The sequence below is a fragment of the Elgaria multicarinata genome, chromosome 6 (assembly GCF_023053635.1).
Source record: "Elgaria multicarinata webbii isolate HBS135686 ecotype San Diego chromosome 6, rElgMul1.1.pri, whole genome shotgun sequence".
Classification (NCBI taxonomy): domain Eukaryota; kingdom Metazoa; phylum Chordata; class Lepidosauria; order Squamata; family Anguidae; genus Elgaria; species Elgaria multicarinata.
Window position 1 is genome coordinate 13,023,236 of NC_086176.1, and position 22,732 is coordinate 13,045,967.

A 22,732-nucleotide genomic window follows, 5' to 3' on the forward strand; every position below is an offset into this window, starting at 1 on the left:
GTTTTAACTGTTTTTACTGCTTTTAAACTGGTTTTAACTGGATTTACGGCTTAATTTGTTTTTAGCTGCGTATATTTATTGTTTTACATCGTATGATTTTATCTGTACCCCGCCCTGAGATCCTAGTGATATAGGGCGGGATACAAATGTTTTAAATACATAAATATATAAATAAATAAATAAATAAATAAATAATAAGCAGCCAGCAACAGGCTTTTCTCTCCCCGCCTATTTCTGCCTGTCACTGCAGTCACCACCTTTAAAAGGCTGCGAATTGCCAGTAGTCCCTCAAGTGAAGCGTTGCCAGGGAGGAGCCAGGCTGGAGGAGGGCTCCGAGAGAGAGAGAGAGAGAGAGAGAGAGAGACATGCTTTCCCTTAGCCGAGAGAGTCAGCAAATTCAACTGCCCACCGAGCAGGAGGGGAAGGAGCTTGTGCGGGGGCCGGCTGGACAGGTGAGCGCCCGGCGACCCAGAGCGCTTGTCCAGGTAAGCAGGGCGATGGGGCAGCAGCAGCAGCAGGAAGAAGTGGGAATCTGGCAGAAACGGAGCATAGGTGACAAGGCGGCGTGGCCAAGAGACCGAATCCAGAATGGGGCTGTGCTGGCGTGGTTCTTCATGGCTCCCATTCAACTCTGTGGGGTTGTAATTGGAAGAAGGGCCAAAGCTTGCTTCCCCCCCTCCTCCCCAGATTTAACTCCGACAATGCCTTTGAACGCTCACGTTTACTTTCTCTCTTCCACACCGGCAGGAAAATGTGAAGTAGTACTTTTGCAAACAATATTGCTTGGGGCGGGGGGGGGGGGCGCGAAACGTGGCAACTTTCTTTCTCTCCCCGCCGCTCGTTATAACGATGATGATCATTTTGCTTGGCTAATAATGCTGAGAGCTACCTATACGGAGAGTTGGAAGCATTTAACACACAGTGGCCCCATTCAGACAACACGCTAAACCATGCGGCTTAACCACAAAATGCATTCCATTAACCATTTTGTGGTTAAGCAGCATGGTTTAGCGTGTTGTCTGAATGGGGCCATTATTTCAGTAATCCTTACAACAACCCTGCAAAGGAAGCCAGCATTATTGTCTCTCTTACTCACTCTCTCAGGCCACAGCTAGACCTAAGGTTTATCCTGGGATCATCCAGGGTTTGCCCCTGCCTGAGCACTGGATGCCCTGTGTGTCACCTAGATTAACAGGTTTGACCCCTGGGCAATCCAGGGATAAACTTTAGGTCTAGCTATGGCCTCACACTCTCTTACAACAACCCTGCAAAGGAGGTCAACATTATTGTCACTCACTCACTCATTTACAACAACCCTGCAAAGGAGGCCAGGATTGTTGTCTCTCTCACACACTCTCACTCACTCTCTCACACACGCTTTATAACTTCCTTATTGTAGAAGAGTTCTGAGGATTAGGGCTCATCTACACCAAACAAGATATTACACTATGAAAGCGGTATATATAAGGCAGGAGCCACACTACTGCTTTATAGCGTTATTGAAGTGCACTGACACCTGTTGGGGCCCATTGACACATACCATATTCTGCTTTCATATCACTTTCATAGTGCTATATATATCCTGCTTGGTGTAGAGGTGTCATGGGCCCCAACAGGTGTCAGTGCACTTCAGTACCACTATAAAGCAGTAGTGTGGCTCCTGCCTTTTATATATTGCTTTCATAGTGGAATATCCTGCTTGGTGTAGATGAGCCCTCTATCACTCACTGTGCTCGTATTAAAGCTCAGAGTTGAACCAGGAATATATCTCATTTTTCAGCTCACACACTCTTAACCACTGCAGTATTCTCTATTGAGCCCATTGCCCACATATTTAATGGAATTGTCTTAATGTGGGTTGAGGGTTTTTAATGGAATTTTTTAATATGTGATTGTAAAGCGCCATGATACCAAAAATGGTGAGGTGGCGCATTAAAATGCTTTAAATAAAATTAAAATAAATAAAATATAGCATCTTGAGTTTAGAGTAGAAGATGTGGAGAAGCTGAAGGAGACAATGAGATGTCTAGGAAAAGTGCAGAGACGTTCTTCCAATTAGCCAGCCCTTTAAGAGATCCAAAAGAGAAGAACGAGAACCCTTAAGGAAAGATGTGATCCTGAAATTCCAGCTGATCAGAACTTACATATTTCCAGCTGTGAAAGGGGCCTCCCGTTGACTGCAGAACATGTTTCACTGAGACTAGATAATATTTTGACTTCTCGGCAGGCATATTTATCATAGCTGGGAAAACTGCATGTGGTCTTGATCAGTGTTTATTGAATCACAGAATACCAAAATAATAATAGCGATATCTCAGCAATCCTTGCAAGAAACCCTGCAAGGTAGGACAGTATTATTATTCCTTTATTGCAGAGGAGAAGCTGATTCTGAGAGGTGGTAGCCTGCCAAAGACTTCCCTAGCAAGTTTGTGGTTGAGGGAGAGATTGGCACTTTACCTAGGGTGACCATCTGAAAAGGAGGACAGGGCTCCTGTATCTTTAACAGTTGCATAGAAAAGGGAATTTCAGCAGGTGTCATTTGTATGCATGCAGCACCTGGTGAAATTTCCTCTTCATCACAACAGTTAAAGCTGCAGGTGCCCTGCCCTCTTTTAAATCTGGTCACTCTAGTATAGCTCCTGCATCTTTAACGGTTGTGATGAAGAGGGAATTTCACCAGGTGCTGCATGCATACAAATGACACCTGCTGAAATTCCCTTTTCAATACAACTGTTAAAGATACAGGAGCTCTGTCCTCCTTTTCAGATGGTCACCCTAGAAAGAAGACAAACTGCAACACCAGAAAAAAGGACAAAAGATGCTCCAGTTTGCATAACATTTCATATGCTTCACACACACATGCAAATTTAGGAATAATCACTATAATTTAAATAGAAGTACAATTCATCTCACATTTGTGGGAAGACTGACCAGGTGACCTAGGTGCCTCCTCAGTCTGCTCTCCTAATTCTAACTGTTGATGACCAACTTCAAGGCATCTGCTTTGCTTTCCCGTCTTAAGGTTCTTTATCTTTAAATGTATTTATGGTTCTTTCTATTTAAATGTGTTTGATTATTTGCTGTGAACCTCTGAGGGATTTTATTGTATTCAGCAATATATAAATGTCACAAATAAAACAAAATAATCATAAATATAAACCGGTCTGGGCAGCCCTTGAAATAGAGGATTGTCCTCTGCAAAATAGAACACCTAGCCACCCTTGCTGAGGTGATATTTCAAATGATTTTTCACATATTTCCAGCTCAGAGTGCAATCATTTTTCACTTTGATACTACTGTAACTTTCAAGGAAGTGTCACAAGGTAACAGTTCTCAAGATCTAATAAAGCACCAAGCCTTCAAAATGGCACCTTCTGTCGGTGAAGACAAATGTTAATATAAAAAGAGCACTTGTAGCACCTCCCTGAGGCACAAAGGGAGCCCATTTTCCTCACAACTGAAATGATAAACTTGGAGGTCAACAAGCACAACACTGGCTCAGAGTTGCCCCTTCCCACAGGCTTAGGCAACATTTCCCCCTTCGTCATTATTTTTATTAAAAGTGCTACGTGCTGCTTCCAAGCTCAGCCTGGAAAGGAATAGGTACTTTTAGTAATGAGATTGCTTCCAGAGTTAGTCCCACTCCTTGGAAATGTCACATCTGTCTTTACCTTTTATTTCCACCACACATTTATTTATTTATTGCATTTGTAGCTGAAGCTCTCTGGGTGGTTCACGTAAGATAAAACATTTAAAAACAGTATACAAAAATTAAAAACCACAAAAACATACAAAATGTGCATACAATTAAAACCACTGTAACAACTTTAGAAACGATGAGCCAAAAAAACAGAACCAGGCTCATTACATATTGCTAAATTCCTGGGAGAAGAGAAAATCTTGACCTGGCGCCGAAAAAATGACAATGTCGGCGCCAAGTGGGCCTCGTCAGGGAGATTGTTCCACAGTTGGGGGGCCACCACAGAGAAGGGCCTCTCTCTTGTTGCCATCCTCCAAGCTTCCCTCAGAGTAGGCAACCGGAGGAGGACCTTAGGTGTTGAATGTAGTGTTTAGGTACGTTCATGTCGGGAAAGGCGTTTTCACTTTTACATACATTGTTTTGTTTTTCTTTACACATCTTTATAAATCCCTGTTTTTGGAACCATCTTTCTTAGGTCCCAGAGAAAAACTTATGCCCAGCTGCTGTGACATAGCAATGACTTCTTCTTTCTCATTGCCTGATGGAGACAACGAAACAGAATTTTGCATTTTAACATTTGCGGACCTAGAGCTGAAAGATCACACCCCTTTCCCATCCAAGAGCCACTTCAAAGCTGTATTAGATGCCAGCAGTCGAAAGAAATACGCGTCTGCAAAGAAGAAGGTATTTGAATTATTCCTGACACTATTAAAATATATGTGACTGTCTACTAACATAAGAAATGTTATATGGGTGGGATATTCTTAACCTCCCTCAAGCTGTGACCATAGATGACATTTAGAAAGAACAGGGCTGTGATGGTTTTTAGTGTCGTTTTTAAAGTTTTGCTATACTTTTTATTTGAGTATACCTATCCATGTCTACCTATCCATGTTCTCCAGACCAATCTGTAGTTCTTGGGTCACCAACACCTATGGACATCTCTCATGGTGCCTGACAGGCTCCCTGCCCCTCCTGTTTTTTATTTATTTTATTTTAAAGTATTTTTAACTAATTATTTTTGAAATTGGGAGGCTGGTATGCTGCTCCAGCGCCATCGTTATTTGAGTTCACAAGTTTGGTTTCGTATTTTGAAACTCAAACTCCACCTCTGCCTTCTACCTGGGTTCTTGAGCATGTTACATTTCTTTTAGCCTCACCAGTTTAACTTTTGGGAAATCAGCATTTAGTGACCAGTCATAGCCACCATGGTAGCCATTTTATGAATAAGCAAGTGCACCCCCATGGCAGCCATTTTGTGAAAGTGCCCGTGACACTCTTAAAATTCCAAATGTGACCACCAACCGAAAAAGACTGGGGACCCCTGATAGCTGCTACTTTTGAATATATATTTATTAAAGGCAGGCAGCCTACCTGATTCAGACGGGGAGGAGCCTGTTTGAGTGCTTATCCTGCATTCTCCTTTTGTGTATGTCTGCCGTCAACATTGGAGGCCCTCCTCCGAGAGCCTCCTTTGAGAGAGGGCCAGAGGATAGCGACAAGGGAGAGGGTGGCCCTTCAGATATGGAATGCTCACTCAGGTGAGGTTCACCTGGCACCATCATTGTCATCTTTCTAGCACCAGGTTAAGACTTTCCTCTACTCCCAGGCATTTGACCCACATGAAGGGGCTTTTTAATGTTATTTGTTTTATCAGGATCTGATACTTTACTGTTAATTGTTTTTCGCTGTTTTAGACTGTTTCACACTTTATATTATTTTACCATGTTGTATTTTAAAATCTTAATTTTTCTGAACCGCCCAGAGAGCTTTGGCTAACGGGCGGTATAGATATGTAATGAATGAATAAATGAATGGCATGTGATCTGTGAGTCTGTTGCCACACTGTGGGCAAAGGACTCACCGTGACTGGTCTTAAGCTCTTAACATCTGTCTTTACTGCAATGCATTATACGTGGATTACTGCCTTTGAAAATGGTCCAGAAACTTCAACTGGTACAAAACAGGGCAGCACATTTACTAATAGGGACTGGCCAACTAGACCACATCACGCCAGTCCTCTTCCAGTTTCAGTCCAGGTCCGGGGCCTGGTTCAAAGTGCTGGTATTAACATTTAAAGCCCTCAATGGCTTGGGGCCAGGGTATCTGAAGGAAAGGTCCTCCCATATGTGCCTGCCCGGACCCTAAGGTCATCCTCAGGGGTCCTTCTCCGCGAGCCCCTGCCAAAGGAAGTGAGGCAGGGGGCTACCAGGAGGAGGGCCTTCTCTGCTGTGGCACCCCGGCTGTGGAATGAGCTCCCTAAGGAGGTTTGCCTGGCACCTACATTACATTCTTTTAGATGCCAGGTGAAGACCTTTTTACTCTCTCAGTATTTTAACAGTCTATAAATTAATGTTAACTTTGCTGTTTTAAATTTGTATTTTAAATTTGTATTTCTGCACTGCTGCTGATTTTATCCTGGTTGTGTTTTTATATTGTATTTTATTATCATGTTTTTATACTGTTTGTTTTATACTTTGAATGGTTTTAATTTTTGTGAACCGCCCAGGGAGCTTCAGCTATTGGGCGGTATAGAAATGCAACAAATAAATAAACGTTTATTTATTTATTTATTTATTTATTGCATTTCTATACCGCCCAATAGCCGGAGCTCTCTGGGTGGTTCACAAAAATTAAAAACATTCAAAGTTTAAAACAACAGTATAAAACTATAATATAAAATACAATATAAAAGCTCAACCAGATAAAAACAGCAGCAATGCAAAATTACAAGTTTAAAACACCAAGTTAAAATTTATTTATAGACTGTTAAAATGCTGAGAGAAAAAAACGGTCTTCACCTGGCGTCTAAAAGCATATAATGTAGGTGCCAAGCGAACCTCTTTAGGGAGCTCATTCCACAGCTGGGTGCCACAGCAGAGAAGGCCCTCCTCCTGGTAGCCACCTGCCTCACTTCCTTTGGCAGGGGCTCGTGGAGAAGGACCCCTGAGGATGACCTTAGGGTCCAGGCAGGTACATATGGGAGGAGGCGTTCCTTCAGATAGCCTGGCCCCAAGCCGTTCAGGGCTTTAAATATTAATACCAGCACTTTGAATCAGGCCCGGACCTGGACTGGCAGCCAATGAAGCTGGAAAAGGACTGGCGTGATGTGGTCTCGTTGGCCAGTCCCGGTTAGTGACCGTGCTGCCCTGTTTTGTACCAGTTGAAGTTTCCGGACTGTTTTCAAAGGCAGCCCCACGTATAACGCATTGCAGTAATCCAAACGAGAGGTTATCAGAGCATGGATAACTATAGCTAGGCTGTCTCTATCCAGATAAGGGCGGGTAAGCATGTCTTTAAGTCTTTTAAAACATTTGTAAATATTTATGGGGTGGGTTTTTTTTGCGTTTTATGATCTCACTTCCTGCAACATGGGCTTATTATCATAGTCCCTGTGGTGTGATGCTGTTTGCTGCCCAGCCTTGTTTCTCGCCATTTCAGGCATTTGCTCTCTTCGTCAAAGCCAAGGAAGTGGTCGCTGACACGTGCTGTCCAATGGCTGCTTGCCAGGGGGGAATTTCTTGGAGATGCTGCCAGCAGACCTTCAAGGACCTGACTGCAATCCACAGGCATGTCGCTGGCCAGCATTCAGGTGATGTGGGGCAGCAAACAGCGGTGATCTTAAAGCAGATGGCAGGCGACCACAATGTGTCTGTGGATGAGACGCCTCGGCCTAACAGGTCCCTGTGTAGAAACCAGGAGATGTTTCACAGGCTCCCGGATACAAGCCACATTGGTGCGGATGAAATGAGAAGGTAAGGGATATCTTTTTGAACCATTTCCAGAGGGGTAGCCGTGCTAATCTATTGCAGCAAAAACAACCAAGAGTCTTGTGGCCCCCTTAAAGACGAACACATTTCTTCTGGCATCAGCTTTTGTGGACAAGAGGATGGAATTCTCCGTAATACTCAACGCATCTGATGAAGTGCTCTCTGGTTCATGAAAGCTGATGACAGAAGAAATGTGTTAGCCTTTAAGGTGCAACAGGACTCTTTGTTGTCTTTTTTTTAATGACAGACCCAAACTCGGAGGGTGGAGCCACCCGTCACGCTATGAACTGCTCAGATCTTGTATGGCCAATGATGAAAACTTTTCTTACACGAGCTTCTCTCCTGTGTTGTCGGCGGCAGTGAGGTGGGGCAAGTTCTGCTTTACTATTGTTACTGCGAGGTGGCAGATCCCTGGGGACTCTGTGAGTGGCAGAAGGCTTTATGTCAACACCTTCATCTGACTGGCAAGGTAAGCGATTCAGTGAACAGTTGTAGCCAACTGGCTGGCCGCCAAAGCTATACCTGCCGCCCAACCTGTCAAGCTATCACATGGGCAGCCTTGTGTACCTGTTCGGGTATCATGTAGAGCATCATAGGGAAATGAAAAATGTATTTATTAAGAACACAATCCTCTGCATGTTTAGACAGAAAAAAGACTAGCATTCAAGAAAGCTATAAAGACTGATCTCTTCTGGCAGGCCTATCCAGTGGAATTTTAAGATGTTTTTAGAATATTTTTAGGATGTTTTTAACAATGTACATTATGTTTTAATTCAGTTTTATGTATTTTATCATTTATTGTTGTTCCCCGCCTCGATCAGAATGGAGAGGTGGGTAAGAAATAAATTATTATTATTATTATTATTATTATTATTATTATTATTATTATTATTCTCAGCAGCTGGCTGAGGAATGCTGGGAATTTTAGGAGCTTTTTCTGTCTAAACATGCAGAGGATTGCGCTCAAAATGGATTAAACCCCTCAGAATTTCTAAGTAATAATGATAAAAATACAAATAACATCACAATAAATGCAAGAATATAAAACTAATTAGCACAGCAGCACAACATAAAGTACAACATCACATCACAGGGACTACGATAATAAGCCCACGTTGCAGGAAGTGAGATCATAAAACGCAAAAAAACAACAACCCACATAAACATTTACTAATGTTTTAAAAGACTTAAAGACTTGCTTAAAGCCTGGGAGAACAGGAAAGTTTTAGCCTCATGCCAGTATGGCAGCAGTGTGTAATTTTCCTATAAATAGTTGGTCTCTGCCCCAGAGATGCTGTGCAAACAAAGAGTTAAGCATCTCTTTCCACTTGTCTTCCCTGAGCTTCCAATTACAGCTTCTCATGGCTGTGTTTTGTTTAATTTATTTATTTATTGCATTTTGATACCGCCCAATAGCCAAAGCTCTCTGGGTGGTTTACAAAAATCAAAACTATAGAAACCATTCAAAATTTAAAACAAACTGTATAAAAGCATAATATAAAATACAATATAAAAACACAACCACGATAAAAATGAGCAACCATGCTACCCAACCCTACCCAAATCTGCTGCATACTTTTTCGGGAGTAGGCCCTGCTGGGTTTACTTCTGAGTAGATTCATGTAGGCCTACACTGCACTTTTGGTACTGAATTTCCTTGCTTGGCTTCCAGGTGCGAATCGCTTCGGAAGGAATTAATGGAACTGTTGGTGGGAGCAAGGCAGCCACTGGCCTTTACATAGATGCCATGTTGTCTCATCCCCTCTTTAAAAGCACTTTGACGAAGGAAGATTTCAAGGTGAGACACCCCAACAGCAACTGGGCTGCGTTATGTATTGATTTCCATTCTTGATCCTACAGCGAGGATTTCTTTACGTACTCTATTGTTAAGCTCCTGAATATTTTATTTATTTATTTAAAACATTTATATCCCGCCCTATATCATTAAGATCTCAGAGTGGCGTACAGATAAAAACATACAGTATAAAACAATAAATATGCACAGTTAAAAACAAATTGAACCATGATCCAAGTGAAATCCTGCACTATGCTACCCAACTCTATCTATTGGATAGTGCCAGGATGTCAGCCACATACAAGAGACCCAACACCCCGTGTCCCAAGCTTGAATAATTTTAGGCTCACCTTAGATCCCCCATCCTCTGAAGAGAGGTGGTGGTTACCTGGTTGTGGTGCCCTGTATATATGTATTATTATTATTATTATTGTTGTTGTTATTATTTATATAGCACCATCAGTGTACATGGTGCTGTACAGAGTAAAACAATAAAATAGCAAAACTCTGCCGCATAGGCTTACATTTTAATAAAAACATAATAAAACAAGAAGGGGAAGAGAATGCACCAAACAGGCACAGCAGTTAAAGCAAGAGCTACGCTACAGTGACCAGATTTAAAAGAGGGCAGGGCACCTGCAGCTTTAACTATTGTGATGAAGAGGGAATTTCACCAGGTTCCCCATATATACAAAGGACACCTGCTGAAATTCCCTTTTCAATACAACTGTTAAAGATACAGGAGCCCTGTCCTCCTTTTCACATGCTCACTGGTTTGAATGTGTTCTGTTGCATTTCTTCTCTACGGAGCTTCTGGTGTTTTCTGTGGAGGTAACTTGTTGAATTTGTATTGACGTTGTATTCACTATTTTCTTGTTTTCATAATTGGAGCCAACCTATGATTTTTTTAGATTGAAGGGCGCCATATAAGTATCTGAAATAAAGAAAATTCCCTTCGCCTCAGTGTTACAACAGGTCAAACAGATTTTACAGGCTTTTGAGGAAATAAAAACTTGCCAAACTGTATTCAGGAGACTTACTTTGAAGCCTGTTTGGCAGAGGCAAATGTGGGGTGAATGTGCACACCATGGTCAGGGATACTGTGACGAAATCATAAATTGTGTTATTGTTTATATGTGGATATTTAAGTGTGGGGTTCAGATTTGGATTTGCTGGGGCCAATTCTTTTATTTTCAGGAAATGGGAAGTAAGTGGGAGGTGAGGCGTTAGAATGGTGAGCAGTGTTAATGGTGTCGTCTGATTGGTTGGTTGTTTTGAATGGAGAGAGAGGAGGGGGAAGGAGAAGACAGTTTGGAAGTTGGAAGGAAAGAAGAGTTAGTTAAGGAGAGTTAGAGGAGTCAGTCAGGGTTTTGTGGAGTCAGGGTTGAGGAGTTAGTGAGGGTAGGAGTGAGTGAGATTAAGAAGAAGAATTCTTAAAGTGTCATTTAAAATCTGTTTCTATATGAATAAACTTTGTTCTTAGTTTGTTTTTTAAAAAATCCATGTCTGCTCTGTCATTGGCATTACCTCAGGTAGAGTGCATTACTTGCACTCTCACACAAAAAGTATATTATTCCCTCATTCTTTTAGAAAATAAAGAATAGGGTGGTGGCAGCGAAAGAGAGGTTGGATAATAGGTGGGTGACTGAGGTGGGTGATGTCACAGATACGTTTTTCAAATCTTGTTCTACTTTGTGGGAAGGAAAGACCCCATACAACCTACTGTCTGTCACAAGTGTAGCATGCCAACTAAAGATCTTTTGGTAGCTTTTTCTTTGTTTTCTCCTAATTTCTCAGACCAGCGCAGGAGGAACCCACTGTTTCCCAGACCTTCGAATTGGTGTCTTTGAAGAAATAGTACCAATGGGAATTCACCCAGAGAAAGTCTCTTACAAAGAAACTGGTATGGAGATCCACAAGGGTTGGGCTTTAGAACAGGGCTGGGAAACCATTTTTCTGTCAAGGGCCAAATTCCATTGTGGGTAATTTGTCGTGGGCTGCGTACTGTCAGTGAGCAGGACCAAAGCCAAAATGGAATATCCCTGGAGGTTAGATCAAGTCCCCAAGTCTTTACTCTTGTCATTGGAACTCACTGGCTTTCAGAGCTACTTCAAACAAATTGCTATTGCATGATACATTCGGATTCTGGATTACCATGACTGAGTCAGTATGTGGCATATTGCCCCTGCTTGGGCCCTCCTGCAGGAGCAGCTAAACAAGCCAGGGACTCCCCAGCCCTGTCTTATATTTATTTATTTGTTTGTTTGTTTGTTTGTTTATTACACTTATATACCACCCCCATAGCCAGGGCTCTCTGGGCAGTTTACAGAAATTCTAAAATTAAGATAAAAACGAGTATACAAAATTTAAAATTCTAAGACACAGAACATACACACATAAAGCATTAAAAACTGTTAAAAAACTAAACATGTGGATGATTAAGATGTGCCACCATATGCCTGGGCAAAGAGGAAAGTCTTAACCTGGTGCCAGAAAGATAGCAGCGTTGGTGCCAGGCGAGCCTCATCAGGGAGATCGTTCCATAGTCTTAGTTAGCATGACATTGTTGCCCCTCAAAATCAGGGGTTAAAGGCTCGCTACCCCGGCGCGTTAGTAGCCAATCAAACACATGAGGCTAGAGAATACACTTAATCCATTTACTTCCGATACTGCAGTATGGGGGCGCTCTCCGGTTCTACAAAATGGAGGCACCAAGAACAAGGGAATCTCACAGTATATATAGGCCCTGATGACAAGAGGGTGTTAGTTTCTTTCTAACCCTTCTATTAATCAGTTCTGGATTAGCTAGTTAAGATACATTCAATTCTCAAGTTAAGGTGCACAATCTCAATGAGTCATAGGTTACATTCGATGCTCCATTGGTTGAAAGTTTTTCCCTTTGTCTGCTAGGACATTGTGTCCACTATCAAGGAATGCAAATCTGGCATGTAGCCACCTGTAGCCACCCTTTGGCAGAGAAGCCATCTTTTAACCCTTGGCACATTACATTAGTGAAAGAGATGAAATCTCTCCCTGGGTCTATCAACCTGGCTTGCTCACATTAACGCAGAATTTAACTGGGCCAGTGGGAAATTGTAGCCAATCCTGGCTCATGTGCCACATTTACGAACAATGCGCTGGTTACATGCATGCATTACATTTTTTCCATATAGATGTGAAACATGTTGATGTGTATCCTAATCATGTAATGATTGAAGCAGTTTCCTATTTTGACACAGCGCCCCACAGACTTGTGAGGAAAACAGGTTGGCTGAGTCAGAACCCAAATGTGCTTTTAGCATTATAGGAACCTTTAATCCATTTTTAAATCTTCGTAGGAATCCATTTGACTCCAAAGGAGTTTCATTTAGAAGTGGAGAAATATCTTTCCCGAGGTGACAAAGAGCAGGTTGACACCATTTTGCTGGATTGCCGGAACTTCTATGAAAGTAAAATAGTAAGTGGCCTAAGATTTGGCTTTTTAAAAAGCTTTCTTAGGGTTATAAAAATCTGAAGGAAGCAGATTTCCTTTTGATGTGGGGATATATGTGGCCAGAACATATGTAGAAAGTATGATGAAGTTGTTCTATTGTTTTTACTGTATGTTGTATTAGGATTTTGAATTACATTTTGCACATCACCCTGGTATTGTAAGGTAAAGTGTGGCATAAAAGCATCATCATCATCATCATCATCATCATCATCATCATCATCATCATCATAATAATAAATAAAATTTCTTTCTTTCCCGCCTCTCCATTTTGATCAAGGGCAGGGGGAACAACAGTAAATATAAAATACATAAAACTGAATTAAGAACATAATATACTTTGTTAAAACATGCTAAAAACATCCTAAAATTTTCCTGGATAGGCCTGCCAGAAGAGATCAGTCTTGATAGCTTTCTTGAATGCTAATAGACTGTTAAGTTGACGAGTCTCCTCCGGCAGGCCTTAAAGGAATGTACGCATGCGACACACCTTAGTACGGCTTCCTTGGGAAAACATGTAGGCTCATATCTAAACTGAGCTTGTGTGAATGCTGTTTGTGTGAGCCAGCTTTTCCACATATGTGTGCCCATGGGTGCTGTACAGCTGATTTCAAGATGCTGCCATCCCAGAAACTGGCCGGCCACATTAAAAATTATCTATAGAAATGCTAATCTGAACCTGGACTGGCTGTGAAGCCCAGTGCTGTCTGTCCATGCTCCCAAGATGAACCCAGTCATGGCCATACAAGAGCTGGTCTAGGGGGGTGTCTTTGCGATAGCGCTTTGCTGCTTGGTTTCCCACAAAACCCCACAGCGTCGCAGCTGATAAATCCTGATGCCAGGAAGGAGTGCGGGCTAGCCGGCCAGAAAAGCCACAGCACTGTCCACCATCCAGCTCATTGAGCCCTGCGCTCTTCCTGCGCTTACCCAGACCTACGCTGGGCTTCAGTCCGCCCCCAGGAATGCCCAAAGCGAGGCCACCAGCGACAGATGGAGGAACGAACGTGGTGGCCTCGGAGCAACTTAAAAAATCATGGTAAATCGACACTGCGAAAAAGCGCGGTTTTGCGGGGAGAAGCCCGATATAAACAACACGGCACCACTGCACAACTATGACAGGGTTTACAGGGTGTAGAGAGAAGCCCAAAGACACTGCTGCTGTGCCGACCCGGGAACTCTTCTCTACCCATCTGAGAAAGAGAAAGAAGGCAGCTCCTTTGATCCACTGTACAGGAGAGAGGGTAGTGAAAGAAGACTGGGGGCAAGCAGGATCTTCTGCCCCTTCCCCTTTTGACTCTGCCTCATGAATGGGAATTTTCAAGTATTTTCAAAGAACTCTCTCCCATGAGATCTAGGCAGGGCCCACCCTTGTGGGGTACAGAACATATGATCGCGTACCCTGGGTTCTGCTCACTTAGCCAGTCACTTGCTGCACTACGGCATTCAGTTACTCCTTTCTGACTCATCTGAATTTATTATTGATCCTGAAAGTCAGTTTGAAAATATAATAATAAATAGTCTGCTTTCTGTCTGTTCTTTATTGTTTTATTTAGGACAGCCTTTCTCAATCTTGTGCCCTCCAGATGTTTGGGATTTCAACTCCAAGCATTCCTGACTCTAGGTCATGCGAGCTAGGGCTGATGGGAGTTGAAGTCCAAAACGTCTGGAGGACACCAAGTTGGGAAAGGCGGATATAGGAGATGTATAACCTGCCCTTCAAAACATTAATTCTCAGGCAGTTCCACTGTTGCAGCTGCAGTGGTTCCTAACTGTATTCCCATGCTGGTTGGGGATGATGGAACTAACAGTTCAACAAATTTGGAAGGGGTACCAGGTTGGGGAAGGCTGCTGTAGAGGTTCAGGGGCCCCACTCTGGAAAATCCGGGGCTAAACAGTGCTTCTTTCCTTTGGCTGCAGGGACATTTCCAAGGGTGTTTGGCTCCAGACATCCGGAAATTCAGCTACTTCCCCACCTACGTAGATGAGAACTTGGATCTTTTCAGGGGCAAACGGGTCCTGATGTACTGCACAGGAGGAATCCGTTGTGAGCGGGGTTCGGCCTACCTGCGGTCCAAGGTGAGACACTCAGCTGAGAGAGTCTGCCTGCTGTGGAACAAACGCTATAGTGGAGCATAGGGTTTTTTTTTGCAATGCGGTCATTGTTTCGCTGGTTTGGTTTACAGGTGAAAAGAAGGTAAGAACGAGGAATTCTTAAAGCAGAACAGTGGCAAAAAAAACCCAAAAAACCCCAGGGAGCAACGAATTAGCTTGCCTTCCCCTCCTCTGGTACTAGAATCCAGTGGGGTCATCCTGTGAAGCTGAATGGTGGGAGATTAGGGTGGATAAAAGGAAGTACTTCTTCACACAGCACATAGTTAAACTATGGAACTCACTACCACAAGATGCGGTGATGGCCACCAATTTGGATGGCTTTAAAAGGGGGTTGGATGAATTCCTGGAGGCGAAGGCTATCAATGGCTACTAGTCCTGAGGCCTATATATTACCTCCGATATTACAGATATGCCTCTTTATGCCGTTTTTTGGGAAGATAAGTGGGAGGGTGCTATTTTGCTCCCGTCTGGCTTGGCTTTCCCATTGGCATCTGTTTGGCCACTGTGGAACAGAGTGCTGGACTAGATGGACCCTTGGTCTGATCCAGCACAGCTGTTCAAGGGCTTGAAATATTACTGCTCAGAAGGAATGGAAAGGACAGCATCTATTCTAAACGTGAATAATAATAACAACAACAACAACAACAACAATAATATTTATTTGTTACCCACCTCTCCCTCTGGATCAAGGCAGGGTACAACACAAATGCATAAAACCACAAAATACCTATAACTAATTAAACATTTAAAACTAATACATTATTAAAAGCAGCACATTATTAAAAAGGCATCTTAAAATTCAACCGGCTAGGCCTGCCGGAAGAGATCAGTTTTTATGGCTTTCTTAAATTCCAGAAGACTGTTAAGATTAGAGCCCAGCTCAGCTGTCTCAACACTCTTCCTGAGCCAATGTAATTTAGATTATAATCAAGACGGTGTACATGCATTCTGCACTAACTAAATTCTGAACCCAAATAATGCATCAAGGGAAAATGAATTTTTAGGTCTCTGTAAATTGAGCGGATTGCGCAAAAGTTGCTTATGCTGCCTGGTTTATTCTGCACGAGGTATTCCTTCTGAGGAGCAAAGAGCTGGACAGGGTACTAAAACGCTTCTCCCAGGCCATAGGAAATTCTACTCACCCACCCCACCCCACTTCCTCCCAGTTGAGATTTAAAATGACTGAAAACAAGAATCTCTCCAGTGAGTTTCAGAAATAATTACTTGAGGCACATTCACCCTCCACACAAAATATTATGTAAAAACATAGGTGAAAGAGACAATATTTTAGCACTTCTCTCAAAAGAGAATATTGGGGAAACGTTTCCATAGGAGGAGCCCTATTAATCTCTTGCAGTGGAAACCTAGAGTCATGTGACACCTGAAAAACTAAGATCTTGTGGCCTAAGCTTTTCTGGACCAAAACCCATTTTCTCAGATGTAGGAAGTGATTGCTTAAATTAAGATGATAGACAGATGGAGATGGATGGATAGATAGACAGTCAGACAGACAGACAGATCTCTCCTGAGTATAGAGAGAAGATTTAGTTATTTATTTTACGAGGTGAGGCCAAAAGGTCAAGCAATGCCAGAGATAACATGAGGTGAGTCACAGTGGCCAGCTTCGGACAATCACAGAGGGAAAAGTAGTCTCCATGACTTCTTTTCCTCACCCCATGTGTGCTGCTCAAGTGACCAACGTTTCCCTAATTACCTGCAACGCAGTGCAGATTAGCGTGTCTTCTGAATCTGGTGATTCGTGCAGTGGGGGTGGCTTCTAAACCACCCCACAACCCCTACAGCAAGCCATAGCAAGGTCAATATATTAAATACGCACTGGGCCTGTTTTCAGGATCATGGAGGAGGAGATGGTGATGATATTTATTTATATCCCGCCTTTTTCCCAGTACTGAGACACAAGGCGGTTGAGGCATGGTGGCTTATATCCCTGGCCCCGCATGCCAACAAGATTTGCATAATTACTCTCACTGGTTGCCACATTGTGTGAACCTGTCAAGAATGACTTTTTGCCAATGTTATTTATTAAGCCACCCAGAACTCTAAAACATCCTATGGGTTCTGGGTGGCTTGTTAACCATGGCAACAAGCCACCCTGGCTGGGTTCCCATGACATGGCAAGCTGCACTATTGAGGGTCATTTTACAAATCCACCTGGCACACGCAGCAGGGGAATTAAGCCACCATGGCTTATTTCCCTCTCTGTGATCATGCAAACCATCAGTGTAATGTTTTGGGAAGAAATTTCGAAGGGGCTGGCTTAGAACACACTACGGTGGTTCGCACAACACAACAGCTCATGGGTTAAAGCTCCCACGGGCTGTTACGCACGAGTGGGAGAGACCAGATGCGCTGCCTGTAGCACAGCTGCCACTTCTGTTTTTGCTTAGCAACCCACAAGTGGCTCCTTTGTAGATTGCTTAGCATGTCATACAAACCTGGAGCACTGGGTTGTTAGAGGCTAAACACCCCAGCAGTTAACCTAACAACAAACCATGGTTAAATGCTGGGTTGTTTAGCCCCTAAACAAACCAACGTTCCAGGTTTGGATGGCAGCACACTTCTTTCTTCTCTCCCACTTGTGCACGACAGTCCATGTGTTAAATAACCATGGGCTGCCATGCCATAGGATCCAGAGTTCAGACCAACTTCCATTGGGAGGAGGGGTGCAGATTTGCCCTAGGGGGCTCCAGTTGCTGATCTCCATTGTGAGGTTTTTCCAGGGCATTCATTCTGTGGGTGTTTCCCGCAAGCCTCTCTTCTGGCTACTCTTCTGCAAGGATGGGGATTGGTGTCTGTGTGTGTCTGTAGGAAGAGCAAAAGCACAGGCAAGCTTGATCCAGAGATTTAGGGGGAAGATGTAATACTTGTAGATCAGTGGAGATGTTCTGGAAGCACCCGCACCATGTTCAAGGGTAGCTCTTCCTGCCTTGTATCAACCTCCAAACCTTGCCCCTCTAGTCCTCCAACTTTTCAAATGAAGACCAGCTGTGAATGGCATTGACAGTATTGGTAGTCCTCCAGATGTTGTTGAACTGCAACTGCCAGCATCCCATGCTGGCTGGGGCTCCAATGTCAGTGGGACAGGGAACCCACTCCAGCTTTCAGTCAGAACCAATTGGAACTCTAAAGGAGCTATCAAGGTGCTTAAAAGTTCTGGTTGGTTCTAACTGAAACCTGGGGCGGATTCCCCACCTCACTGACATGGGAGCCACCAGCCTCCACTGACTAGGAGTAACTGTTGAAGACAGCAGCAGACACAGAGTGCTGTGCTGTTTCTCCCTCTGTTGTCTCTGGTTTAGCTGGCTTCCTTCAAGGCTAAAGTCCTTTAAGGTTCAGGGATAATCTTTGTCCTCCCAGGACAGTTCATTGCGCTTAGAGACAATGGCTTAGCACCTTCCAGGATATTGGGACCTGTTATTATAACCTGAGTGATTTACCTTCTGCCCTTATCTGACACAGAACCCAGACTCTCTCAGCTCAGTCTCCTTTTAAAGAAAGAAATGTTGATTTTTAGTCTTCGGGTTTGGTGGAAATACATTTGAAAATGGTTAGGAAGTGTCTGAAAAAGACTCCTTCATTCAAGGAGTGGAATTTTTGTGTTCTGCCTGGTTCGCCCCTGTTTCCTTCTCTGTCACGACCACCAGACTTGTTTCTCCAACCAACTCACCTCTGCCCTTACTTTGTTGACTTACCCATAATTCTCCACCTGATGGCACATGACTTTTATTCATCTGCTCGTTTTTGAAATATCACTCTCACCTTTCCATAATGAATCTTCATGGTGGTTAGGTGAGCAAAACAAAAGAAATAAAACCCAACCAAAGCAACAAGAAAGTCCAGCTCTAATGGCTGCAGTTTAAGACCAGAAGATAAAGCCCGCAAGGATTAACAGTAAAGTCAGGCACTAACAAGTGAAGATTCAATATGGAAAATTGAAAGCCTGCTGGAACATCTTCCAGATGTAATGTCTTGGCTTCCCAAATAAAACATTCATACCCTTGTTATTCTTTTGTGCAACTTCAACTCTCTGCTGCTCTGCTAATGAGGAAGACCTCAGAATGGGATTTGGGGCAACCAGGTCGGCTAGGCAGCTAAGCAGACCTGCTAAACAGCTGAATACAGAGTCTCTTTCTCTCTCTCCACTTCATAGAAGTAATCCATGTTCTCCTCTCACAAGCTCCTGGTTCCCTTGCCTTTGTCTGCCAATGCTATGAAGCAGAGGACAAGGACAATCAGAACTTTGTAATGTCAGCAAACTTCACGGCCGAGGAAAGGGGATGTTAGACACACAGCTGCCATTTTTGGTGGAAGTCATGTATTTGGTGTAATATCTAGTTTTTATATTAACTGTTAAATAACTATGAGCTTTATTTCACCTCCATCAAATAGTGGAGGTCTGGCTGCCCTCCAGATGTGTAGGAACTGCATAATTCTCAGCCAGCATGTCCAACATATCTGGAGGACACCATGTTGGGGAAGGCGGGTGTAGGTAATGCTAACCAACTTAGTGGTAGACTGTAGAACTCTTGGCCAGCATCTCAGAAATGTGAGCCAGTGTGGTGTAGTGGCTAAAGTGTTTGACTGGGAGTTGGGAGATCCAGGTTCTATTCCCCACTCAGCCATGGAAACCCACTGGGTGACTTTGAGCCAGTCACAAACTCTCAGCCCATCCCATCTCACAAGGTTGTTGTTGTGAGGATAAAAATGGAGAGGAGGATGATTATGTATGCCGTCTCGGGTTCCTTGGAGGAAAAAAGGCAGGATATAAATGCAAAAATAAATAAATAAATAAATAAATAAATAAATCTGTTTGGTTTGGTTGAAACAGGGCATATGCAAAGGAGTGTACCATCTCAAGGGAGGCATCCACAAGTACCTGGAAGAATTTCCAGATGGGTTCTACCGAGGGAAGCTCTTTGTCTTTGATGAACGTTACACCATCTCCTCCAATGGCGACGTGATTTCAGGTATTCTCCTGTCCTGGGTGGCTGCTCAGAGCACTTACTGCTTGCACCCTCAAGGTTGATAGTTTGTAAACTGTAGTCTGGGGACCACCAATGCTTCCCCCGATACACATACTTTCAGGCTGTGCCAGTGGCGCAGTCCACTATTGCATGACCACAAAGCAGGATCTGAGCTGTTCAGTTTTTAGATGTGCTTGTTCACTTTAATGCAGGGGGGGGAAACTTCTGGCCCTCCAGATGCTTTGACCTGTGGTTCCCAACTGCCGTAGCCAGCCCAGGCAATGGTGAGGGAAGGTGGGACTTGTAGGCAGAAATGTCTGGAGGGCCACAGGTTGCCTATCCTTGCTTTAATAGATGCATCTTTAAAATGTTGAACGATTACCTAGTGGTCCCAGCTGATCAGCAGTAAAACAAGGATGTCCTAGTTTGTCTTTTGTGGATCTTCCACTGGTGACTGGCTCCATAACCTCACATTTATTTTTTTGAGGCAGAGAACTTGACTCTACTTTCCTTTCTACGTAGTTCAGTTTGGCACCGAACTGTGATTATTTTTATTATTTAAGTGCAGAATAGGCACCATCCTTCAGTGTGAAGGGAGTCTTGTGGAAGAGGTAGCCACATGTGGTCACCAGGTGGGCAAAAATGACCAGAAATCTCCATCTGGTGACCAGCTTCATCCCTGTGTTGCCCAGGCCAAAGGCGGAGACCCCTCCACTTTCCTAGGGTTTCCACACTTTTGAAAGAATGCTGAGGCAAGAGAGGTGACTGTCTGTTTGGGGGTGTCTTTCACTTCTTGTGTGGGAGGACCAAGTGCTGCCCCCTCTCTCAGGCTTTCTGGCACTCACAGAACTTGGGGAATCTCTCAGTTATTTGACACTTGGAAGCAGCAGGACGTTTTTGCTCCTTCCGAGCAACTCCATGATTGAGTAAGGAATGAGAGACTGCTGCCCCCTCCCAAGTGGACTCAAGGAATAGCGGGCTCAGCAGAAACCATCAATAACAGCTGCCCACAGGAGATTTAACCCTGCGTTTCTTCTTCCAGCCTGCCGTTATTGCGGGACGCTCTGGGACCAGTACCGCCTCTGCTCCACCCAGCCGTGTTGCCAGCTTGTCCTGACATGCCCAGAATGCCAGCTGAGGGGGCTCACGGCCTGCTGCCCCCTATGCCAGGAGAAAGGCCTCGCCCTGGCTTCAAACCCTTCTGGACCAGCCTTTAAGGAGGAGTGCGAGTGCACGGGCACGCGGCAGCAGGTTCCAGTGGAACACGTTTAACGAAGGGACATGGCCTAAGAATCCCTCTTCCTGGGCATGAAGCGCTGGGGTGGGGGGCAAGTCCCAGATATACTTTAATGGGATTTGGGGCAACCAGCTCTGCTAGGCAGCTAAGCAGACCTCCAATTTAGGCTGTAGTCAGGGCTTCTTTGCAGAACTCACTTAGTCTCGGAAGTAAATTCTTGGTGCGTGTAAAGCAAAAACAACATGAACTCCCATGGTGCTACACAAGCGTTTCCTCATCAGTGCTTCCCCTGCAACATGCTAAGGCATGTAGACAGCAAGCACCAGCACTCTACTTATCAGAGCTTGGGCAATATCCTAGAGCACCAAGGCAGTGAATTGTCATAAAGATCGTAGCAGGAAGGAGAAGGCACAAAAGTTGCAGGTAGACCATCACATCTATGCACACCAGGAAGCCAGGATGGACTTGGGCTTCTCTCATATGCACATGCAGTGAATTACACACGACACAGGCTGTGATCTACCGGCAGGTTTTTCTGTCTTTCCTACCCACGTGGAAATTCTAGGAAGGAAACAGGACTGGCTCTGGGTATTTGTGGGACACTCCATACCCTGCAGTGAGATCCCACCATCCCACAGAAGAGAGACCTGCCTGTTCCCCAGAGCGAGGATAGCATTTGCCCACTTCCACAACCCTCACGCCATCTTTCTACCCAAGTGGAGCAGCGAGGGCAGAATAGGGACTGTGGTGGGGTTGGTCATCAAGCTCTCTAAAGATCCATGGCCCCTCAGCAGCTGTCATACTTTGCTGCATGTTGGCACCAGCGATGGTAGGAAAAGTGTCATACTCTTATATGGCCTGAGCATGGGGACCTCCAGAGATTGTCCGTCGCTTGTGGAGACTGGATATGCCAAGTCCAGAGTCCACCCATTGAAGGCAAGTGGTAGAGTTTACATTTGGAATTGGCTTTAAAAAAGCTGATGTTTGGAATACACTGTAAACTCCGGGTCAGCAGTTATATTTCCTAGGAGATCTGTTTGGATTAGGGAATCAGCGATGGAGAACCAAAGCCTTCATTTTACCCATGGAGTGGCTTCTAAGTCCTGTTGCTAAAGGCGCCATTCACCCCCTACTCCCTTTTGCCCTGATGGGGTGGGGGAGGTTGTATCTCAGGGAGCTTCTGTTGGCAACCCCAGTTGTAAACATATGCATACAAATAGAAAGAGTCCCAGCTGATGTATCGGTTTGTTGTCCTGTGGAAACCTGGCAAGAGGGGAAAATGTATGGCATTAAGGTTGAAGACAGATGTAAAGCTGGATAGAGATTAGAGGGGGTTTTCCCCCTGGAAAGAGCAGAGGTGGTTTGAATGAGGGGTGTGTGTCACTGCTCGTGGTGTGTCATCTTTAATCTCTGGTAAACAAATTCATGCAGAGGTAATGGTGGGGAAAAGACAATGCAAAGCCTATCTCAAACAACTTTCAACTCTCAGGATAGAGACAATGTAGTTTAAGAAGAGGTGAAAGTACTTTGAGCTAGCCAGTAGAGCCCTCCATACGACAGTCTACTTTTTCGCTGGTTCTAACAGATCAGGCTGGCAACGTTCAGAGCTGTGTTTTTCAGAGTTCTTCACTCTGTGAGGAGTC

At 44.0% G+C, this 22,732-nt stretch overlaps 1 protein-coding gene across 1 annotated transcript; it reads left to right on the top strand.

Annotated features, from left to right (window-relative positions):
- The first annotated feature begins 416 nt into the window (after positions 1–416).
- Positions 417–22,033, top strand: TSTD2 (thiosulfate sulfurtransferase like domain containing 2). The gene is made up of 10 exons (XM_063128495.1): positions 417–485; positions 4,176–4,384; positions 7,142–7,455; positions 7,831–7,939; positions 9,143–9,268; positions 11,063–11,168; positions 12,604–12,722; positions 14,673–14,831; positions 19,717–19,855; positions 20,895–22,033. Exons 2-10 carry the CDS (start codon positions 4,193–4,195, stop codon positions 21,122–21,124), a joined length of 1,494 nt encoding a protein of 497 aa, XP_062984565.1. The 5' UTR covers positions 417–485; positions 4,176–4,192; the 3' UTR covers positions 21,125–22,033.
- Positions 22,034–22,732: the final 699 nt, after the last annotated feature.